This window comes from Salvia splendens, unplaced genomic scaffold (assembly GCF_004379255.2).
Source record: "Salvia splendens isolate huo1 unplaced genomic scaffold, SspV2 ctg1021, whole genome shotgun sequence".
In the NCBI taxonomy this organism is placed as follows: domain Eukaryota; kingdom Viridiplantae; phylum Streptophyta; class Magnoliopsida; order Lamiales; family Lamiaceae; genus Salvia; species Salvia splendens.
Window position 1 is genome coordinate 11,460 of NW_024598561.1, and position 23,146 is coordinate 34,605.

General features: G+C 42.3%; 1 protein-coding gene across 1 annotated transcript; it reads left to right on the forward strand.

Annotated features, from left to right (window-relative positions):
- The first annotated feature begins 15,740 nt into the window (after nucleotides 1-15,740).
- Nucleotides 15,741-16,856, forward strand: LOC121788362. Its single transcript, XM_042187059.1, has one exon. The coding sequence runs from the start codon at nucleotides 15,741-15,743 to the stop codon at nucleotides 16,854-16,856; it is 1,116 nt and encodes a 371-aa protein (XP_042042993.1).
- The last annotated feature ends 6,290 nt before the right edge of the window (nucleotides 16,857-23,146 follow it).

The following is a 23,146-nucleotide window of genomic DNA, read 5'->3' on the forward strand; positions in this document are numbered from 1 at the left end:
GAAATTGGTTCGTGGTACTCAAGTTGACACTTATTTGTCTCTGTGGGATACGATATACTCTTGCTTGCTAAATGCTACAATAACCCCGTACACTTGCGGGTATTAATTGGGTAAAATAAAGTTGAGTCAAGTTTTTGGCGCCGCTGCCGGGGACAATTTTTGTGTTACATAACTTGATATCGTGATAATAATCAAGATTACCACTTCAGATTTTATTGCTTTATTTTTCTTTCAATTTTTTTTTAGTTCTCACATTTTTGTTTCTTGTTCAGATGTATGCACACGCGTTCTAAAGGCTTGCCTCTAGAACCTTTCGACTCTGAGATCGAAGCATCAAACCGGAAGAGGAACGCATATAGGAGGCTCAAGCAGAAAATTCAAGCTTCTTCGCCTACACGCGCAGGGGCATCTTCATATCAGAGGGATCTTTCACCTATCCGGTCACCAGTACAGGATCATATTCAGTTTGATCCCGTTTCTCCTAGTCTGAAGGAGAACGAAGAGGGTAACAACGGTCCACCACCTCCGCCCACTAATGCTGAGCTTCTACGGCAGCTGGAGGAGCTGCGTCAACAAGTCAATCATAGACAAGCTGTGGTGCCTGTTCAGAATCAGTATGCATACCAAGGCCAGGCAAATCCAACTGTCCATAGCAACATCGCAGCCAACACCTTTGAGCTGAAAAGAGGACTTATTCAGATGGCAGAGAATATTGCTTTTAGGGGCAAATCCACAGATGATCCGAACAAACACATCACCAAGTTCATTCAGATCTGCAACACTACGAAGTTGAATGGAGTGACAGATGATCAGATTCGACTTAGGCTGTTTCCCTTTTCCTTAGAGGATTCAGCAAAGGATTGGTTGGAGAGCTTGGAGTCGGGCTCAATCAGAACATGGGATGTTATGGTAGAGAAGTTTTTAAAAAAGTTTTATCCCCCTAGTGAGGCGATTAAGAGGCAACATGAGATCATTGCCTTTCAGATGAACCCTGCGGAGAATATCAGAGAAGCATGGGCGAGATTTAAAGCCTTGATGAAGCGATGTCCCAACCATGGGTTAACCCCGACAGTTCAAGTCATTACATTTTTTAAGGGATGCGTGCCTGAAGCACAACGGGAGTTGAACTTGAGCTCATGCGGTAATTTTCTCAAGAAAGGAATGAATGAAGCCATGGAAGTGATTGAGGAGCTCGCATCTAATGACGAAGGATGGAGCAACGAAAGGAGTAAGGTGCATAGAGTGGCTTCTACTACAGATCATAATCCTATGAGTGCCCTATCCGACAAGTTGGATGCGTTGACCATGAAATTTGATTGCATGATAATGGGGAAACCTTCTCAAGAGCCCCAAGGAAGTATGGAGGACGTGAACTATGTGAATCAAGGGGGCAACAACAGGTACTACAATAATCCACGCCCCAACTTTCATGGTGGAGGATATAATCAGTACGGGAACACGGGGCATCCCAATCTCTCTAATGAGAACCCCAATAATGCTCTGCAACCACCCCCAGGGTTCACAGTTACTGATGGAGTGGTTAATGATCCGAAGAAGATGACCACGGAAGACATACTCAAGTCTTTCATGCTACAGTCCAACAAGCTCATGGAGCAAAACAATCAAAGGATGGAGAAAGTTGAGAAAGATGTGCAAAGTATAGTCACCCATCTGAAGTTCGTAGACACACAGCTGAGCCAGATTGCTCAGGCTGTGAGTATGAACCACAAGCCTGGGCAGTTCCCAGGCCAGCCAAATGAGAATTCGAAAGGATGTATGGCCATCCATCTGAGGAATGGCAAGACGTATGAAGGCCCATCTCTGTCTGAGACCACGAAGGACGCTATTCTTGAGCCTAAGGCTGCCGTGGCAGAGAAACTGAAGGGCAAGATAACTGAACAAAGAGACATTGGAGGCACTTCTGGAGTGAAGGTGCCCTTATCTGAAGCACTGAAGCAGAAGACAAAGAAGGATGAGCAGTTTGCTCGATTCCTAGATATATTCAGGAAGGTGCACGTGAACATCCCACTGATTGAGGCACTACAGCAGATGCCGAAGTATGGGAAGTTTCTGAAGGAGGTGATAGCCCAGAAGACCAGTTGGGGGCAGGTAGACACTATTAATCTAACTGAAAATTGCAGTGCTCTGCTGCAAAGGAAACTGCCTGCCAAGCTGAAGGATCCTGGAAGTTTCACTGTCGACTGCCTCATTGGGGGCTATAAGGTGGAGAATGCTCTCTGCGATCTAGGCGCGAGCATTAATCTAATGCCACTATCGGTGTTCAAGCAAATGAACATTGGTAGACGTCACCACGGTTCCGGAACCGGCGGTTCACGGTTCGGAACCGCCGGTTCCGGTTCAATAAATTGATGAACCTGAACCGGCCCGGCCAAGGTGTGGCGGTTCCGGTTCGTGAACCGTGGAACCGCCGGTTCAAGTGAACCGTGGAACCGCCGGTGATTGGCCGGTTCCGGGCCGGTTCCGGGCCGGTTCGGCCGGTTCGGCGGTTCGTTTTGATTTTTTTTTTATTTTTTTTTGCATTTTGTAAATTGTAATTCAAGTTTAAAATGTAAAAAAACTTGCGTAAATAACATTAGAATGAAGCGATGTACAAATGTAATTTTATTGATACAAATTACAACTTCAAAATTACAAATTACAACTTTAAAATTACAAATTACAAGTTAAAATTTACAAATTACAATATAAAAATTAGAAATTACAACTTCAAAATTATAAATTACAAAAGACTTAAAGTCTTCATTACAATTTACAAAATTACATATTCGAAATAAAGGGGAGAAAAAAGAAATAAAGGAAAAGGACTTGAGCTCAACTTAAATTTAAACTTAAATTTAAAATTTAAGTTGAAATATAAGTTGAGATGCCTACGTATCCTCAATGCTCAATTGCATTTTGGAATCAAAGTCCACGTAGTTCTCTTACCTTGCTTACCTATTTGGCTTGATCGGAAGTATTGGCGCCTACTCTTCTTCGTCGGGGAAGTAGTCTTGGTCGGGTTGTACTACTAGTTTGTCCCAATCCGGTTCTTGGTCTCTAATTTCGGCGGAGCACCAATCATCAAGTAACATGGTGGCTTCCATGTTTTGTCCGGTGAGCCTACTTCTTCGGTCGTCCAAGACGTTGCCTCCAACACTAAAGGCGGACTCGACGGCGACAGTGGAAGCCGGAACCGAAAAGATCTCCTTGGCCATTGATGCAAGGATGGGAAAATCTTTCTCGTGTGAAGACCACCAATCTAGGACGTCGATTTGTTGGGGAACGGGACCTCCTTCTTCCTCATTGAATGAAAAGTGTGAGTCTAAATATAAATCTAACTCACTTACCGAATGTGCCGTCCTTCCTCCGCTGCTGAAGGCGTATAGGTCCGCCAATTGGGATTGGGTGTCGGGGTCATCAACTTGGAAGAAGCCAAAGTTCTGTGTTTGACGGGGGGGTCTAGGTCGAACTTGGTGGGTAGTGTTGTACTTGACTTCGTAATCGTGAAAGAGAGACCGCAAGTCGAACTCAAAATTTCTTTGGAGGCTTGGGAGGTGGGGGAGGTTTATTTGGAATGTTTGGGCAAGGTTTATGTAGTTGTCGTCGTCGTCAGTTTGCAAAGCTCGGAGTGGTTCAAGATCAATAGAAGCTAAACTGTTGTAATAAAATTCTAAAATTTTGAAAGTACCAACTAGTTTCCACTTTGGATCCAAAACTTTGGCAAGCAAAAAAACTGTTGGGATCTCATTGAAATACTTGAGCCATTTTTCAACCATGTAATATAAAACACACATAAGCTCAAGATTGTTTGCGGAATTTTTCATTGCAGTTTTAAAACCAAGTGATATGATCATGCAATGTTCTAAAACACGAACGGATGTGCAATAATACACACCCGATAACTCCATAGTTGCACTTCGAAAATTTTTGAATAATTTAAATAAACTCAGGCTTTGTTCCCAACAAGAAGATGTTAGATATAAATCATCAACAGGGTAAGTTCTATAAAAATCAACTAAATAGTCTATATGCTCCATTGTAGATTGCAACATGTCATATGTAGAGTTCCATCTAGTAGCCACGTCTAAAGTAAACTTTGTGTACCTTATTTTCTTCGAGTGGCAATACTTCTTCCACGCCTTGGGCAATTCCCTTGCCCCGATCACCACCACGACGAGATGAAGACATGATATTATGGAAATTGGAAGTAGAGAATAGAGAGTAGTGTTTATGTGATATTAACGTAAACAAGAACAACGTGAGTAAATTATGAGCGCAAATAACGTAAACAACTTGAGAGAAAGAGGATGGAGAATAGAGAAATTGAGATTGAGAGAGAAATTCTTATCAACACAAGAATGGGGTAAGTAGAAAATGAAGATGAGGGGGTTATTTATAGGGGAAAAATGTGATTAAAAAAAGAAAAAAAAAAGAAAAAATTTCAAATTTTTGAAATCCGGCGGAACCGCCGGTTTACCGCCGGAACCGCCGGTTTACTCGTTGAACCGCCGGTTTTTGGTCAGAAACCGCCGGTTTCGTCAGCGGTTTTCTGACAAAAACCGGCGGTTTCTGACCCGGTTTCTGAAAAGGCTACGTCTAGGCCGGTGGTAGCCTGAAAAGGTGTCGGAACCGGTGAACCGCCGGTTCGGAACCGCCGGTTCCGGTGAAAACCGGCGGTTCGGAACCGCCGGTTACGGTTCGCAAATTTCATGAACCTGAACCGGCCCGTCGGAACCGCCGGTTCCGGTCACGGTTCGGAACCGCCACCGACGGTTCTGGTTCCGGTTCGGAACCGCCGGTGACGGTTCCGGGCCGGTTCAGCCGGGCCGGTTCGGTTTGGTGATGTCTAAACATTGGTACTTTGAAGCCCACCTCAGCCACACTACAGATGGCAGACAGATCTGTCGTGTATCCAAAGGGCATCGTGGAAGACCTACTGATTAAGGTCGGGGAATTTATTTTTCCCATCGACTTTATGGTCTTGGACATGGAAGAAGACAAGGGAGTCCCCCTACTGCTAGGACGTCCCTTCCTTGCCACTGCTGAGGCAAATATAAACGTGAAAAAGGGAGAGTTGACAATCTTCATGGGAGAAGAAAGTCAAACGTTTTCCCAAAAACCGAGAAGCATGGATGGAAGAACTGAGGAGTGCAAGGTGGTGCGTCTGAAGCACCAAGTGACTACTGAAGAAGGAGGATCGAGTGCAGTCAGAAAAGTGAAGCAGAAGGACTTTTATGAGCTTCACATGGAGATGATGGATTCCATTGACTCGGAGCCAATAACATGGATCGATGCAGACCATAGTCGCCCTACACCGGTGCACGCGGTGATCACTACTGAACCCTCTAGGATGGGGGTAAAATACCAACTGATGTCAAGGGAAGAAAGATAACCGCTCCAACACTGAAGGAGCCTATCCCGAGAGAGCCTGAAAAGTGGTGGCTCACCAAGACGTGGAACGATCTATTTCCTCATGGAGGAGGAGCCAAGCGATCACCTGGAGGCAACTCTGGGATGAAAGGGGATCTCAGTTGATATTTGAAGACGTCGGGCACACGACGATAAATAGGTGCGCTGCATGGGAGGCAACCCATGGAAGGTATCTTTTATTGTTTTATGTATTTCTTTTAGTGTGTTTGCTCAGTAGGCATCACCTCTCCACCAACGTTTCAAACTTATTTCTTTGCGTAGCTTTGAATAAGTTTGGGGGGTGATATGGTGGATGGTGAACCTATGAGCATGTTTATTGTTTTCATGTTATTTTTGGGTAGTTTTAAAATTTTTGCTTAGTATTTTAGTTTAGGATTAATAAACTCCCTTGGATGAAATTGAATGGGGTCGGAGCAATTTGAATTGAATTCAAGCATGTTTGTTGGATGAGTTGCTAATGATGTTATGTGCTAAAATGTTTGTGAAAACTTGTTGATATGACCAAGCATGCTTGTATGTCCTTATTGTGATTTGCCTAAAGTGAATTGCTCGTTGCGTTGTCCTTTGCCATAACCCTGTGAGACTTGAGCCTATATATTTCTAAATGTGTGATTATCGCCATTGTGTTATATGTTTCTAGAACTTGCTCGCGATCTTCCTTGAGTCTACATAGTGAGTATAGATTTAGGAAGTGACGTTAGGCCATCCGTTCTTGCCTTGTCTTTACTTTCACCCTAAAATAAAAATCATAATCCTTTGTTAGCCATATTTGAGCCTAATAGCCTATTATTTGATAACTTGGGGTTGTATATATGCTTGAAAATAAGTTTGGGGGAAAAGAACACTTTTGGATGATAAGAAGAGTTTAAAGATGAAGTATTGACTTGAATATCTTTGGGAAAGTGGATGTATGCTTTTAGTTGTGAAAAAAAAGAGTTGTAAAAAAAAAGAATAATTTGGTGGTATAAGCTAGGCGAAGCCTAGAGGGGGTATAAGCTAGACGAAGTCTAGAAATGTGTAAGAAACCAAGTTTGGGGGAGAATTGGTAGATGAGAAGAGTCTATAAAGACTACTGAGGAGTTGAGTTGTTTTAAGAACGAAGTTATTATAATTTTGAAAGGGATTATAAGTCACTTTGGCCAAATTTTCCTCACCTAACCAAAAAGCCTACATTACAACCTACAAATAAGACCTTTCAGATCCTTGATTTATAGTCACAAAATAGTAGAGGAGAGGTTAGATTTCGAGCAAGCCTATGGTAAACTATGCATGATTGATTGATTTGAGAGCTTGTATTTTACCTATACACTTTGAGAGTGGGAGAATTACACTACATATCTATCTTGTGAGGGCAAATTGACAAGGTTGCATACGTGTTAGTAACTTGAAGCAATGATCAATTGGTTTACATGTGTGTTAAGTTATTGATGCATGCTTTTGTTTATTAACTGAGGCAATGATGAGATCCAACTTATGTGTACGAGTTTATATTTGATTGTTGTCTGCTTCTTGTTTGAGCACAAACAAGTGATTAAGTTTGGGGGAGTTGATAAACTCGTATTTTAACTGTTTTATTGGGCGTTAAACGTGGTGATAATTGGTTTTTAAATGCATATTACTTGAGTTTACGTTCATATTTCACTATAAAGGTGTTTTGATGAGTTTATCAAGTGTTTGAAGTTAAAATAGGTAAAAAAGGGTCAAAATGAGTCAAGCCGTGACTGGGGTCTGCTTCAAACGTTAATCTGCCTATTAATATGGGGTCCGAATCCTATTTTGAGAGAACCATTGTCTTCATCATCGAAAGAGCTTCGCGTGGGTACCTCACACGCCCCAATCGGAGTTCGGATGAGAGAGATATGGCCGATCTACGAAAGCCGCGCGGACTGCCGGGAGCTACCCGGCCGGGTGAATTTTATGTGCAATAATTCCACCCGGCCGGGTGGCCAATTTTGTTCATAAAGAGTCCAGAGACTTCTACCCGACCGGGTGTATTTTATGTGCAATAATTCCACCCGGCCGGGTCCGTCTGACTGACGTTTTTTAGCCCAGGCGTGATTTTTCTGAAGGGAAAAATAAGAGAGAGAAGCTAGGGCAACGAAAAAGCATTCTCTACAAGCCGCAAAAACACACACTCTCTCTCTATCAAGAACTCTTGGAAGAAGATTGAAGATTCAAGCTTCGATTCCTCCGCCAATTGTAATCCGTATCATGAATTCTATTGTTTTCTTTAGTTTTTGTTTGTTTTCTACTTTGAACATGAGTAGCTAAACACTTTGTGTAGAATTCTTGGTGAAGATGCATTGATTCATAATTATTAATCCAATTGACTTCGTTTTTATCTTGCTCTTGTAATTATTTGAATTATTCTTGTGCTTTTTCCTAACAATTGCTTGATCACCAATTGGGAGTGTTAGGATTTCTTAGAGTAATCGGGAGATGAAATAATTAATCTTGAAAGAAGAATAATTCACACCTTAATTCAATAGAACTCGGGAGAGTTGAGGTTTTGAGTGGAATCTGTTATCTAATCGATCTATTGGGAGTTAGGTCTAAGAATTAGAAGGGGACTTCAATTGTTACACTTAATCTACAGGTTTCTCACCTCGGGAGGGGGTTTAATCTACATGTGTGATTGATTCAATAATTCTAGAGACTTTAAATGGTAAATCGATTTCAATTGGGTTAGGCTATGAGTTGTGCATCGGATCCTTGAATTCTGCATATTTCTCCACCATCTTACACAGCTTTCTTAATTGCTTTCGTGTTTAAGTGTTCTATTTTATTCTCTGACTTTACATGCTTTTAGTAGTTGTTAGTTTTAAAACCAAAAAATTTCTGATTGTCTGGATAGTAGTTGATATTGGTTCGTGGTACTCAAGTTGACACTTATTTGTCTCTGTGGGATACGATATACTCTTGCTTGCTAAATGCTACAATAACCCCGTACACTTGCGGGTATTAATTGGGTAAAATAAAGTTGAGTCAAGTTTTTGGCGCCGCTGCCGGGGACAATTTTTGTGTTACATAACTTGATATCGTGATAATAATCAAGATTACCACTTCAGATTTTATTGCTTTATTTTTCTTTCAATTTTTTTTTAGTTCTCACATTTTTGTTTCTTGTTCAGATGTATGCACACGCGTTCTAAAGGCTTGCCTCTAGAACCTTTCGACTCTGAGATCGAAGCATCAAACCGGAAGAGGAACGCATATAGGAGGCTCAAGCAGAAAATTCAAGCTTCTTCGCCTACACGCGCAGGGGCATCTTCATATCAGAGGGATCTTTCACCTATCCGGTCACCAGTACAGGATCATATTCAGTTTGATCCCGTTTCTCCTAGTCTGAAGGAGAACGAAGAGGGTAACAACGGTCCACCACCTCCGCCCACTAATGCTGAGCTTCTACGGCAGCTGGAGGAGCTGCGTCAACAAGTCAATCATAGACAAGCTGTGGTGCCTGTTCAGAATCAGTATGCATACCAAGGCCAGGCAAATCCAATTGTCCATAGCAACATCGCAGCCAACACCTTTGAGCTGAAAAGAGGACTTATTCAGATGGCAGAGAATATTGCTTTTAGGGGCAAATCCACAGATGATCCGAACAAACACATCACCAAGTTCATTCAGATCTGCAACACTACGAAGTTGAATGGAGTGACAGATGATCAGATTCGACTTAGGCTGTTTCCCTTTTCCTTAGAGGATTCAGCAAAGGATTGGTTGGAGAGCTTGGAGTCGGGCTCAATCAGAACATGGGATGTTATGGTAGAGAAGTTTTTAAAAAAGTTTTATCCCCCCAGTGAGGCGATTAAGAGGCAACATGAGATCATTGCCTTTCAGATGAACCCTGCGGAGAATATCAGAGAAGCATGGGCGAGATTTAAAGCCTTGATGAAGCGATGTCCCAACCATGGGTTAACCCCGACAGTTCAAGTCATTACATTTTTTAAGGGATGCGTGCCTGAAGCACAACGGGAGTTGAACTTGAGCTCAGGCGGTAATTTTCTCAAGAAAGGAGTGAATGAAGCCATGGAAGTGATTGAGGAGCTCGCATCTAATGACGAAGGATGGAGCAACGAAAGGAGTAAGGTGCATAGAGTGGCTTCTACTACAGATCATAATCCTATGAGTGCCCTATCCGACAAGTTGGATGCGTTGACCATGAAATTTGATTGCATGATAATGGGGAAACCTTCTCAAGAGCCCCAAGGAAGTATGGAGGACGTGAACTATGTGAATCAAGGGGGCAACAACAGGTACTACAATAATCCACGCCCCAACTTTCATGGTGGAGGATATAATCAGTACGGGAACACGGGGCATCCCAATCTCTCTAATGAGAACCCCAATAATGCTCTGCAACCACCCCCAGGGTTCACAGTTACTGATGGAGTGGTTAATGATCCGAAGAAGATGACCACGGAAGACATACTCAAGTCTTTCATGCTACAGTCCAACAAGCTCATGGAGCAAAACAATCAAAGGATGGAGAAAGTTGAGAAAGATGTGCAAAGTATAGTCACCCATCTGAAGTTCGTAGACACACAGCTGAGCCAGATTGCTCAGGCTGTGAGTATGAACCACAAGTCTGGGCAGTTCCCAGGCCAGCCAAATGAGAATTCGAAAGGATGTATGGCCATCCATCTGAGGAATGGCAAGACGTATGAAGGCCCATCTCTGTCTGAGACCACGAAGGACGCTATTCTTGAGCCTAAGGCTGCCGTGGCAGAGAAACTGAAGGGCAAGATAACTGAACAAAGAGACATTGGAGGCACTTCTGGAGTGAAGGTGCCCTTATCTGAAGCACTGAAGCAGAAGACAAAGAAGGATGAGCAGTTTGCTCGATTCCTAGATATATTCAGGAAGGTGCACGTGAACATCCCACTGATTGAGGCACTACAGCAGATGCCGAAGTATGGGAAGTTTCTGAAGGAGGTGATAGCCCAGAAGACCAGTTGGGGGCAGGTAGACACTATTAATCTAACTGAAAATTGCAGTGCTCTGCTGCAAAGGAAACTGCCTGCCAAGCTGAAGGATCCTGGAAGTTTCACTGTCGACTGCCTCATTGGGGGCTATAAGGTGGAGAATGCTCTCTGCGATCTAGGCGCGAGCATTAATCTAATGCCACTATCGGTGTTCAAGCAAATGAACATTGGTACTTTGAAGCCCACCTCAGCCACACTACAGATGGCAGACAGATCTGTCGTGTATCCAAAGGGCATCGTGGAAGACCTACTGATTAAGGTCGGGGAATTTATTTTTCCCATCGACTTTATGGTCTTGGACATGGAAGAAGACAAGGGAGTCCCCCTACTGCTAGGACGTCCCTTCCTTGCCACTGCTGAGGCAAATATAAACGTGAAAAAGGGAGAGTTGACAATCTTCATGGGAGAAGAAAGTCAAACGTTTTCCCAAAAACCGAGAAGCATGGATGGAAGAACTGAGGAGTGCAAGGTGGTGCGTCTGAAGCACCAAGTGACTACTGAAGAAGGAGGATCGAGTGCAGTCAGAAAAGTGAAGCAGAAGGACTTTTATGAGCTTCACATGGAGATGATGGATTCCATTGACTCGGAGCCAATAACATGGATCGATGCAGACCATAGTCGCCCTACACCGGTGCACGCGGTGATCACTACTGAACCCTCTAGGATGGGGGTAAAATACCAACTGATGTCAAGGGAAGAAAGATAACCGCTCCAACACTGAAGGAGCCTATCCCGAGAGAGCCTGAAAAGTGGTGGCTCACCAAGACGTGGAACGATCTATTTCCTCATGGAGGAGGAGCCAAGCGATCACCTGGAGGCAACTCTGGGATGAAAGGGGATCTCAGTTGATATTTGAAGACGTCGGGCACACGACGATAAATAGGTGCGCTGCATGGGAGGCAACCCATGGAAGGTATCTTTTATTGTTTTATGTATTTCTTTTAGTGTGTTTGCTCAGTAGGCATCACCTCTCCACCAACGTTTCAAACTTATTTCTTTGCGTAGCTTTGAATAAGTTTGGGGGGTGATATGGTGGATGGTGAACCTATGAGCATGTTTATTGTTTTCATGTTATTTTTGGGTAGTTTTAAAATTTTTGCTTAGTATTTTAGTTTAGGATTAATAAACTCCCTTGGATGAAATTGAATGGGGTCGGAGCAATTTGAATTGAATTCAAGCATGTTTGTTGGATGAGTTGCTAATGATGTTATGTGCTAAAATGTTTGTGAAAACTTGTTGATATGACCAAGCATGCTTGTATGTCCTTATTGTGATTTGCCTAAAGTGAATTGCTCGTTGCGTTGTCCTTTGCCATAACCCTGTGAGACTTGAGCCTATATATTTCTAAATGTGTGATTATCGCCATTGTGTTATATGTTTCTAGAACTTGCTCGCGATCTTCCTTGAGTCTACATAGTGAGTATAGATTTAGGAAGTGACGTTAGGCCATCCGTTCTTGCCTTGTCTTTACTTTCACCCTAAAATAAAAATCATAATCCTTTGTTAGCCATATTTGAGCCTAATAGCCTATTATTTGATAACTTGGGGTTGTATATATGCTTGAAAATAAGTTTGGGGGAAAAGAACACTTTTGGATGATAAGAAGAGTTTAAAGATGAAGTATTGACTTGAATATCTTTGGGAAAGTGGATGTATGCTTTTAGTTGTGAAAAAAAAGAGTTGTAAAAAAAAAGAATAATTTGGTGGTATAAGCTAGGCGAAGCCTAGAGGGGGTATAAGCTAGACGAAGTCTAGAAATGTGTAAGAAACCAAGTTTGGGGGAGAATTGGTAGATGAGAAGAGTCTATAAAGACTACTGAGGAGTTGAGTTGTTTTAAGAACGAAGTTATTATAATTTCGAAAGGGATTATAAGTCACTTTGGCCAAATTTTCCTCACCTAACCAAAAAGCCTACATTACAACCTACAAATAAGACCTTTCAGATCCTTGATTTATAGTCACAAAATAGTAGAGGAGAGGTTAGATTTCGAGCAAGCCTATGGTAAACTATGCATGATTGATTGATTTGAGAGCTTGTATTTTACCTATACACTTTGAGAGTGGGAGAATTACACTACATATCTATCTTGTGAGGGCAAATTGACAAGGTTGCATACGTGTTAGTAACTTGAAGCAATGATCAATTGGTTTACATGTGTGTTAAGTTATTGATGCATGCTATTGTTTATTAACTGAGGCAATGATGAGATCCAACTTATGTGTACGAGTTTATATTTGATTGTTGTCTGCTTCTTGTTTGAGCACAAACAAGTGATTAAGTTTGGGGGAGTTGATAAACTCGTATTTTAACTGTTTTATTGGGCGTTAAACGTGGTGATAATTGGTTTTTAAATGCATATTACTTGAGTTTACGTTCATATTTCACTATAAAGGTGCTTTGATGAGTTTATCAAGTGTTTGAAGTTAAAATAGGTAAAAAAGGGTCAAAATGAGTCAAGCCGTGACTGGGGTCTGCTTCAAACGTTAATCTGCCTATCAATATGGGGTCCGAATCCTATTTTGAGAGAACCATTGTCTTCATCATCGAAAGAGCTTCGCGTGGGTACCTCACACACCCCAATCGGAGTTCGGATGAGAGAGATATGGCCGATCTACGAAAGCCGCGCGGACTGCCGGGAGCTACCCGGCCGGGTGAATTTTATGTGCAATAATTCCACCCGGCCGGGTGGCCAATTTTGTTCATAAAGAGTCCAGAGACTTCTACCCGACCGGGTGTATTTTATGTGCAATAATTCCACCCGGCCGGGTCCGTCTGACTGACGTTTTTTAGCCCAGGCGTGATTTTTCTGAAGGGAAAAATAAGAGAGAGAAGCTAGGGCAACGAAAAAGCATTCTCTACAAGCCGCAAAAACACACACTCTCTCTCTATCAAGAACTCTTGGAAGAAGATTGAAGATTCAAGCTTCGATTCCTCCGCCAATTGTAATCCGTATCATGAATTCTATTGTTTTCTTTAGTTTTTGTTTGTTTTCTACTTTGAACATGAGTAGCTAAACACTTTGTGTAGAATTCTTGGTGAAGATGCATTGATTCATAATTATTAATCCAATTGACTTCGTTTTTATCTTGCTCTTGTAATTATTTGAATTATTCTTGTGCTTTTTCCTAACAATTGCTTGATCACCAATTGGGAGTGTTAGGATTTCTTAGAGTAATCGGGAGATGAAATAATTAATCTTGAAAGAAGAATAATTCACACCTTAATTCAATAGAACTCGGGAGAGTTGAGGTTTTGAGTGGAATCTGTTATCTAATCGATCTATTGGGAGTTAGGTCTAAGAATTAGAAGGGGACTTCAATTGTTACACTTAATCTACAGGTTTCTCACCTCGGGAGGGGGTTTAATCTACATGTGTGATTGATTCAATAATTCTAGAGACTTTAAATGGTAAATCGATTTCAATTGGGTTAGGCTATGAGTTGTGCATCGGATCCTTGAATTCTGCATATTTCTCCACCATCTTACACAGCTTTCTTAATTGCTTTCGTGTTTAAGTGTTCTATTTTATTCTCTGACTTTACATGCTTTTAGTAGTTGTTAGTTTTAAAACCAAAAAAATTTCTGATTGTCTGGATAGTAGTTGATATTGGTTCGTGGTACTCAAGTTGACACTTATTTGTCTCTGTGGGATACGATATACTCTTGCTTGCTAAATGCTACAATAACCCCGTACACTTGCGGGTATTAATTGGGTAAAATAAAGTTGAGTCAAGTTTTTGGCGCCGCTGCCGGGGACAATTTTTGTGTTACATAACTTGATATCGTGATAATAATCAAGATTACCACTTCAGATTTTATTGCTTTATTTTTCTTTCAATTTTTTTTTAGTTCTCACATTTTTGTTTCTTGTTCAGATGTATGCACACGCGTTCTAAAGGCTTGCCTCTAGAACCTTTCGACTCTGAGATCGAAGCATCAAACCGGAAGAGGAACGCATATAGGAGGCTCAAGCAGAAAATTCAAGCTTCTTCGCCTACACGCGCAGGGGCATCTTCATATCAGAGGGATCTTTCACCTATCCGGTCACCAGTACAGGATCATATTCAGTTTGATCCCGTTTCTCCTAGTCTGAAGGAGAACGAAGAGGGTAACAACGGTCCACCACCTCCGCCCACTAATGCTGAGCTTCTACGGCAGCTGGAGGAGCTGCGTCAACAAGTCAATCATAGACAAGCTGTGGTGCCTGTTCAGAATCAGTATGCATACCAAGGCCAGGCAAATCCAACTGTCCATAGCAACATCGCAGCCAACACCTTTGAGCTGAAAAGAGGACTTATTCAGATGGCAGAGAATATTGCTTTTAGGGGCAAATCCACAGATGATCCGAACAAACACATCACCAAGTTCATTCAGATCTGCAACACTACGAAGTTGAATGGAGTGACAGATGATCAGATTCGACTTAGGATGTTTCCCTTTTCCTTAGAGGATTCAGCAAAGGATTGGTTGGAGAGCTTGGAGTCGGGCTCAATCAGAACATGGGATGTTATGGTAGAGAAGTTTTTAAAAAAGTTTTATCCCCCCAGTGAGGCGATTAAGAGGCAACATGAGATCATTGCCTTTCAGATGAACCCTGCGGAGAATATCAGAGAAGCATGGGCGAGATTTAAAGCCTTGATGAAGCGATGTCCCAACCATGGGTTAACCCCGACAGTTCAAGTCATTACATTTTTTAAGGGATGCGTGCCTGAAGCACAACGGGAGTTGAACTTGAGCTCAGGCGGTAATTTTCTCAAGAAAGGAGTGAATGAAGCCATGGAAGTGATTGAGGAGCTCGCATCTAATGACGAAGGATGGAGCAACGAAAGGAGTAAGGTGCATAGAGTGGCTTCTACTACAGATCATAATCCTATGAGTGCCCTATCCGACAAGTTGGATGCGTTGACCATGAAATTTGATTGCATGATAATGGGGAAACCTTCTCAAGAGCCCCAAGGAAGTATGGAGGACGTGAACTATGTGAATCAAGGGGGAAACAACAGGTACTACAATAATCCACGCCCCAACTTTCATGGTGGAGGATATAATCAGTACGGGAACACGGGGCATCCCAATCTCTCTAATGAGAACCCCAATAATGCTCTGCAACCACCCCCAGGGTTCACAGTTACTGATGGAGTGGTTAATGATCCGAAGAAGATGACCACGGAAGACATACTCAAGTCTTTCATGCTACAGTTAACAAGCTCATGGAGCAAAACAATCAAAGGATGGAGAAAGTTGAGAAAGATGTGCAAAGTATAGTCACCCATCTGAAGTTCGTAGACACACAGCTGAGCCAGATTGCTCAGGCTGTGAGTATGAACCACAAGCCTGGGCAGTTCCCAGGCCAGCCAAATGAGAATTCGAAAGGATGTATGGCCATCCATCTGAGGAATGGCAAGACGTATGAAGGCCCATCTCTGTCTGAGACCACGAAGGACGCTATTCTTGAGCCTAAGGCTGCCGTGGCAGAGAAACTGAAGGGCAAGATAACTGAACAAAGAGACATTGGAGGCACTTCTGGAGTGAAGGTGCCCTTATCTGAAGCACTGAAGCAGAAGACAAAGAAGGATGAGCAGTTTGCTCGATTCCTAGATATATTCAGGAAGGTGCACGTGAACATCCCACTGATTGAGGCACTACAGCAGATGCCGAAGTATGGGAAGTTTCTGAAGGAGGTGATAGCCCAGAAGACCAGTTGGGGGCAGGTAGACACTATTAATCTAACTGAAAATTGCAGTGCTCTGCTGCAAAGGAAACTGCCTGCCAAGCTGAAGGATCCTGGAAGTTTCACTGTCGACTGCCTCATTGGGGGCTATAAGGTGGAGAATGCTCTCTGCGATCTAGGCGCGAGCATTAATCTAATGCCACTATCGGTGTTCAAGCAAATGAACATTGGTACTTTGAAGCCCACCTCAGCCACACTACAGATGGCAGACAGATCTGTCGTGTATCCAAAGGGCATCGTGGAAGACCTACTGATTAAGGTCGGGGAATTTATTTTTCCCATCGACTTTATGGTCTTGGACATGGAAGAAGACAAGGGAGTCCCCCTACTGCTAGGACGTCCCTTCCTTGCCACTGCTGAGGCAAATATAAACGTGAAAAAGGGAGAGTTGACAATCTTCATGGGAGAAGAAAGTCAAACGTTTTCCCAAAAACCGAGAAGCATGGATGGAAGAACTGAGGAGTGCAAGGTGGTGCGTCTGAAGCACGAAGTGACTACTGAAGAAGGAGGATCGAGTGCAGTCAGAAAAGTGAAGCAGAAGGACTTTTATGAGCTTCACATGGAGATGATGGATTCCATTGACTCGGAGCCAATAACATGGATCGATGCAGACCATAGTCGCCCTACACCGGTGCACGCGGTGATCACTACTGAACCCTCTAGGATGGGGGTAAAATACCAACTGATGTCAAGGGAAGAAAGATAACCGCTCCAACACTGAAGGAGCCTATCCCGAGAGAGCCTGAAAAGTGGTGGCTCACCAAGACGTGGAACGATCTATTTCCTCATGGAGGAGGAGCCAAGCGATCACCTGGAGGCAACTCTGGGATGAAAGGGGATCTCAGTTGATATTTGAAGACGTCGGGCACACGACGATAAATAGGTGCGCTGCATGGGAGGCAACCCATGGAAGGTATCTTTTATTGTTTTATGTATTTCTTTTAGTGTGTTTGCTCAGTAGGCATCACCTCTCCACCAACGTTTCAAACTTATTTCTTTGCGTAGCTTTGAATAAGTTTGGGGGGTGATATGGTGGATGGTGAACCTATGAGCATGTTTATTGTTTTCATGTTATTTTTGGGTAGTTTTAAAATTTTTGCTTAGTATTTTAGTTTAGGATTAATAAACTCCCTTGGATGAAATTGAATGGGGTCGGAGCAATTTGAATTGAATTCAAGCATGTTTGTTGGATGAGTTGCTAATGATGTTATGTGCTAAAATGTTTGTGAAAACTTGTTGATATGACCAAGCATGCTTGTATGTCCTTATTGTGATTTGCCTAAAGTGAATTGCTCGTTGCGTTGTCCTTTGCCATAACCCTGTGAGACTTGAGCCTATATATTTCTAAATGTGTGATTATCGCCATTGTGTTATATGTTTCTAGAACTTGCTCGCGATCTTCCTTGAGTCTACATAGTGAGTATAGATTTAGGAAGTGACGTTAGGCCATCCGTTCTTGCCTTGTCTTTACTTTCACCCTAAAATAAAAATCATAATCCTTTGTTAGCCATATTTGAGCCTAATAGCCTATTATTTGATAACTTGGGGTTGTATATATGCTTGAAAATAAGTTTGGGGGAAAAGAACACTTTTGGATGATAAGAAGAGTTTAAAGATGAAGTATTGACTTGAATATCTTTGGGAAAGTGGATGTATGCTTTTAGTTGTGAAAAAAAAGAGTTGTAAAAAAAAGAATAATTTGGTGGTATAAGCTAGGCGAAGCCTAGAGGGGGTATAAGCTAGACGAAGTCTAGAAATGTGTAAGAAACCAAGTTTGGGGGAGAATTGGTAGATGAGAAGAGTCTATAAAGACTACTGAGGAGTTGAGTTGTTTTAAGAACGAAGTTATTATAATTTCGAAAGGGATTATAAGTCACTTTGGCCAAATTTTCCTCACCTAACCAAAAAGCCTACATTACAACCTACAAATAAGACCTTTCAGATCCTTGATTTATAGTCACAAAATAGTAGAGGAGAGGTTAGATTTCGAGCAAGCCTATGGTAAACTATGCATGATTGATTGATTTGAGAGCTTGTATTTTACCTATACACTTTGAGAGTGGGAGAATTACACTACATATCTATCTTGTGAGGGCAAATTGACAAGGTTGCATACGTGTTAGTAACTTGAAGCAATGATCAATTGGTTTACATGTGTGTTAAGTTATTGATGCATGCTATTGTTTATTAACTGAGGCAATGATGAGATCCAACTTATGTGTACGAGTTTATATTTGATTGTTGTCTGCTTCTTGTTTGAGCACAAACAAGTGATTAAGTTTGGGGGAGTTGATAAACTCGTATTTTAACTGTTTTATTGGGCGTTAAACGTGGTGATAATTGGTTTTTAAATGCATATTACTTGAGTTTACGTTCATATTTCACTATAAAGGTGCTTTGATGAGTTTATCAAGTGTTTGAAGTTAAAATAGGTAAAAAGGGTCAAAATGAGTCAAGCCGTGACTGGGGTCTGCTTCAAACGTTAATCTGCCTATCAATATGGGGTCCGAATCCTATTTTGAGAGAACCATTGTCTTCATCATCGAAAGAGCTTCGCGTGGGTACCTCACACGCCCCAATCGGAGTTCGGATGAGAGAGATATGGCCGATCTACGAAAGCCGCGCGGACTGCCGGGAGCTACCCGGCCGGGTGAATTTTATGTGCAATAATTCCACCCGGCCGGGTGGCCAATTTTGTTCATAAAGAGTCCAGAGACTTCTACCCGACCGGGTGTATTTTATGTGCAATAATTCCACCCGGCCGGGTCCGTCTGACTGACGTTTTTTAGCCCAGGCGTGATTTTTCTGAAGGGAAAAATAAGAGAGAGAAGCTAGGGCAACGAAAAAGCATTCTCTACAAGCCGCAAAAACACACACTCTCTCTCTATCAAGAACTCTTGGAAGAAGATTGAAGATTCAAGCTTCGATTCCTCCGCCAATTGTAATCCGTATCATGAATTCTATTGTTTTCTTTAGTTTTTGTTTGTTTTCTACTTTGAACATGAGTAGCTAAACACTTTGTGTAGAATTCTTGGTGAAGATGCATTGATTCATAATTATTAATCCAATTGACTTCGTTTTTATCTTGCTCTTGTAATTATTTGAATTATTCTTGTGCTTTTTCCTAACAATTGCTTGATCACCAATTGGAGTGTTAGGATTTCTTAGAGTAATCGGGAGATGAAATAATTAATCTTGAAAGAAGAATAATTCACACCTTAATTCAATAGAACTCGGGAGAGTTGAGGTTTTGAGTGGAATCTGTTATCTAATCGATCTATTGGGAGTTAGGTCTAAGAATTAGAAGGGGACTTCAATTGTTACACTTAATCTACAGGTTTCTCACCTCGGGAGGGGGTTTAATCTACATGTGTGATTGATTCAATAATTCTAGAGACTTTAAATGGTAAATCGATTTCAATTGGGTTAGGCTATGAGTTGTGCATCGGATCCTTGAATTCTGCATATTTTCTCCACCATCTTACACAGCTTTCTTAATTGCTTTCGTGTTTAAGTGTTCTATTTTATTCTCTGACTTTACATGCTTTTAGTAGTTGTTAGTTTTAAAACCAAAAAAATTTCTGATTGTCTGGATAGTAGTTGATATTGGTTCGTGGTACTCAAGTTGACACTTATTTGTCTCTGTGGGATACGATATACTCTTGCTTGCTAAATGCTACAATAACCCCGTACACTTGCGGGTATTAATTGGGTAAAATAAAGTTGAGTCAAGTTTTTGGCGCCGCTGCCGGGGACAATTTTTGTGTTACATAACTTGATATCGTGATAATAATCAAGATTACCACTTCAGATTTTATTGCTTTATTTTTCTTTCAATTTTTTTTTAGTTCTCACATTTTTGTTTCTTGTTCAGATGTATGCACACGCGTTCTAAGGCTTGCCTCTAGAACCTTTCGACTCTGAGATCGAAGCATCAAACCGGAAGAGGAACGCATATAGGAGGCTCAAGCAGAAAATTCAAGCTTCTTCGCCTACACGCGCAGGGGCATCTTCATATCAGAGGGATCTTTCACCTATCCGGTCACCAGTACAGGATCATATTCAGTTTGATCCCGTTTCTCCTAGTCTGAAGGAGAACGAAGAGGGTAACAACGGTCCACCACCTCCGCCCACTAATGCTGAGCTTCTACGGCAGCTGGAGGAGCTGCGTCAACAAGTCAATCATAGACAAGCTGTGGTGCCTGTTCAGAATCAGTATGCATACCAAGGCCAGGCAAATCCAACTGTCCATAGCACATCGCAGCCAACACCTTTGAGCTGAAAAGAGGACTTATTCAGATGGCAGAGAATATTGCTTTTAGGGGCAAATCCACAGATGATCCGAACAAACACATCACCAAGTTCATTCAGATCTGCAACACTACGAAGTTGAATGGAGTGACAGATGATCAGATTCGACTTAGGCTGTTTCCCTTTTCCTTAGAGGATTCAGCAAAGGATTGGTTGGAGAGCTTGGAGTCGGGCTCAATCAGAACATGGGATGTTATGGTAGAGAAGTTTTTAAAAAAGTTTATCCCCCCAGTGAGGCGATTAAGAGGCAACATGAGATCATTGCCTTTCAGATGAACCCTGCGGAGAATATCAGAGAAGCATGGGCGAGATTTAAAGCCTTGATGAAGCGATGTCCCAACCATGGGTTAACCCCGACAGTTCAAGTCATTACATTTTTTAAGGGATGCGTGCCTGAAGCACAACGGGAGTTGAACTTGAGCTCATGCGGTAATTTTCTCAAGAAAGGAGTGAATGAAGCCATGGAAGTGATTGAGGAGCTCGCATCTAATGACGAAGGATGGAGCAACGAAAGGAGTAAGGTGCATAGAGTGGCTTCTACTACAGATCATAATCCTATGAGTGCCCTATCCGACAAGTTGGGATGCGTTGACCATGAAATTTGATTGCATGATAATGGGGAAACCTTCTCAAGAGCCCCAAGGAAGTATGGAGGACGTGAACTATGTGAATCAAGGGGGAAACAACAGGTACTACAATAATCCACGCCCCAACTTTCATGGTGGAGGATATAATCAGTACGGGAACACGGGCATCCCAATCTCTCTAATGAGAACCCCAATAATGCCTCTGGCAACCACCCCAGGGTTCACAGTTACTGATGGAGTGGTTAATGATCCGAAGAAGATGACCACGGAAGAACATACTCAAGTCTTTCATGCTACAGTCCAACAAGCTCATGGAGCAAAACAATCAAAGGATGGAGAAAGTTGAGAAAGATGTGCAAAGTATAGGTCACCCATCTGAAGTTCGTAGACACACAGCTGAGCCAGATTGCTCAGGCTGTGAGTATGAACCACAAGCCTGGGCAGTTCCCAGGCCAGCCAAATGAGAATTCGAAAGGATGTATGGCCATCCATCTGAGGAATGGCAAGACGTATGAAGGCCCATCTCTGTCCTGAGACCACGAAGGACACTATTCTTGAGCCTAAGGCTGCCGTTGGCAGAGAAACTGAAGGGCAAGATAACTGAACAAAGAGACATTGGAGGCACTTCTGGAGTGAAGGTGCCCTTATCTGAAGCACTGAAGCAGAAGACAAAGAAGGATGAGCAGTTTGCTCGATTCCTAGATATATTCAGGAAGGTGCACGTGAACATCCCACTGATTGAGGCACTACAGCAGATGCCGAAGTATGGGAAGTTTCTGAAGGAGGTGATAGCCCCAGAAGACCAGTTGGGGGCAGGTAGACACTATTAATCTAACTGAAAATTGCAGTGCTCTGCTGCAAAGGAAACTGCCTGCCAAGCTGAAGGATCCTGGAAGTTTCACTGTCGACTGCCTCATTGGGGGCTATAAGGTGGAGAATGCTCTCTGCGATCTAGGCGCGAGCATTAATCTAATGCCACTATCGGTGTTCAAGCAAATGAACATTGGTAGACGTCACCACGTTCCGGAACCGGCGGTTCACGTTCGGAACCGCCGTTCCGGTTCAATAAATTGATGAACCTGAACCGGCCCGGCCAAGGTTGGCGGTTCCGGTTCGTGACCGTGGAACCGCCGGTTCAAGTGAACCGTGGAACCGCCGGTGATTGGCCGGTTCCCGGCCGGTTCCGGGCCGTTCGGCCGGTTCGGCGGTTCGTTTTGATTTTTTTTTATTTTTTTTTGCATTTTGTAAATTGTAATTCAAGTTTAAAATGTAAAAAAACTTGCGTAAATAACATTAGAATGAAGCGATGTACAAATGTAATTTTATTGATACAAATTACAACTTCAAAATTACAAATTACAACTTTAAAATTACAAATTACAAGTTAAAATTTACAAATTACAATATAAAAATTAGAATTACAACTTCAAAATTATAAATTACAAAAGACTTAAAGTCTTCATTACAATTTACAAAATTACATATTCGAAATAAGGGGAGAAAAAAGAAATAAAGGAAAAGACTTGAGCTCAACTTAAATTTAAACTTAAATTTAAAATTTAAGTTGAAATATAAGTTGAGATGCCTACGTATCCTCAATGCTCAATTGCATTTTGGAATCAAAGTCCACGTAGTTCTCTTACCTTGCTTACCTATTTGGCTTGATCGGAAGTATTGGCGCCTACTCTTCTTCGTCGGGGAAGTAGTCTTGGTCGGGTTGTACTACTAGTTTGTCCCATCCGGTTCTTGGTCTCTAATTTCGGCGGAGCACCAATCATCAAGTAACATGGTGGCTTCCATGTTTTGTCGGTGAGCCTACTTCTTCGGTCGTCCAAGACGTTGCCTCCAACACTAAAGGCGGACTCGACGGCGACAGTGGAAGCCGGAACCGAAAAGATCTCCTTGGCCATTGATGCAAGGATGGGAAAATCTTTCTCGTGTGAAGACCACCAATCTAGGACGTCGATTTGTTGGGGAACGGGACCTCCTTCTTCCTCATTGAATGAAAAGTGTGAGTCTAAATATAAATCTAACTCACTTACCGAATGTGCCGTCCTTCCTCCGCTGCTGAAGGCGTATAGGTCCGCCAATTGGGATT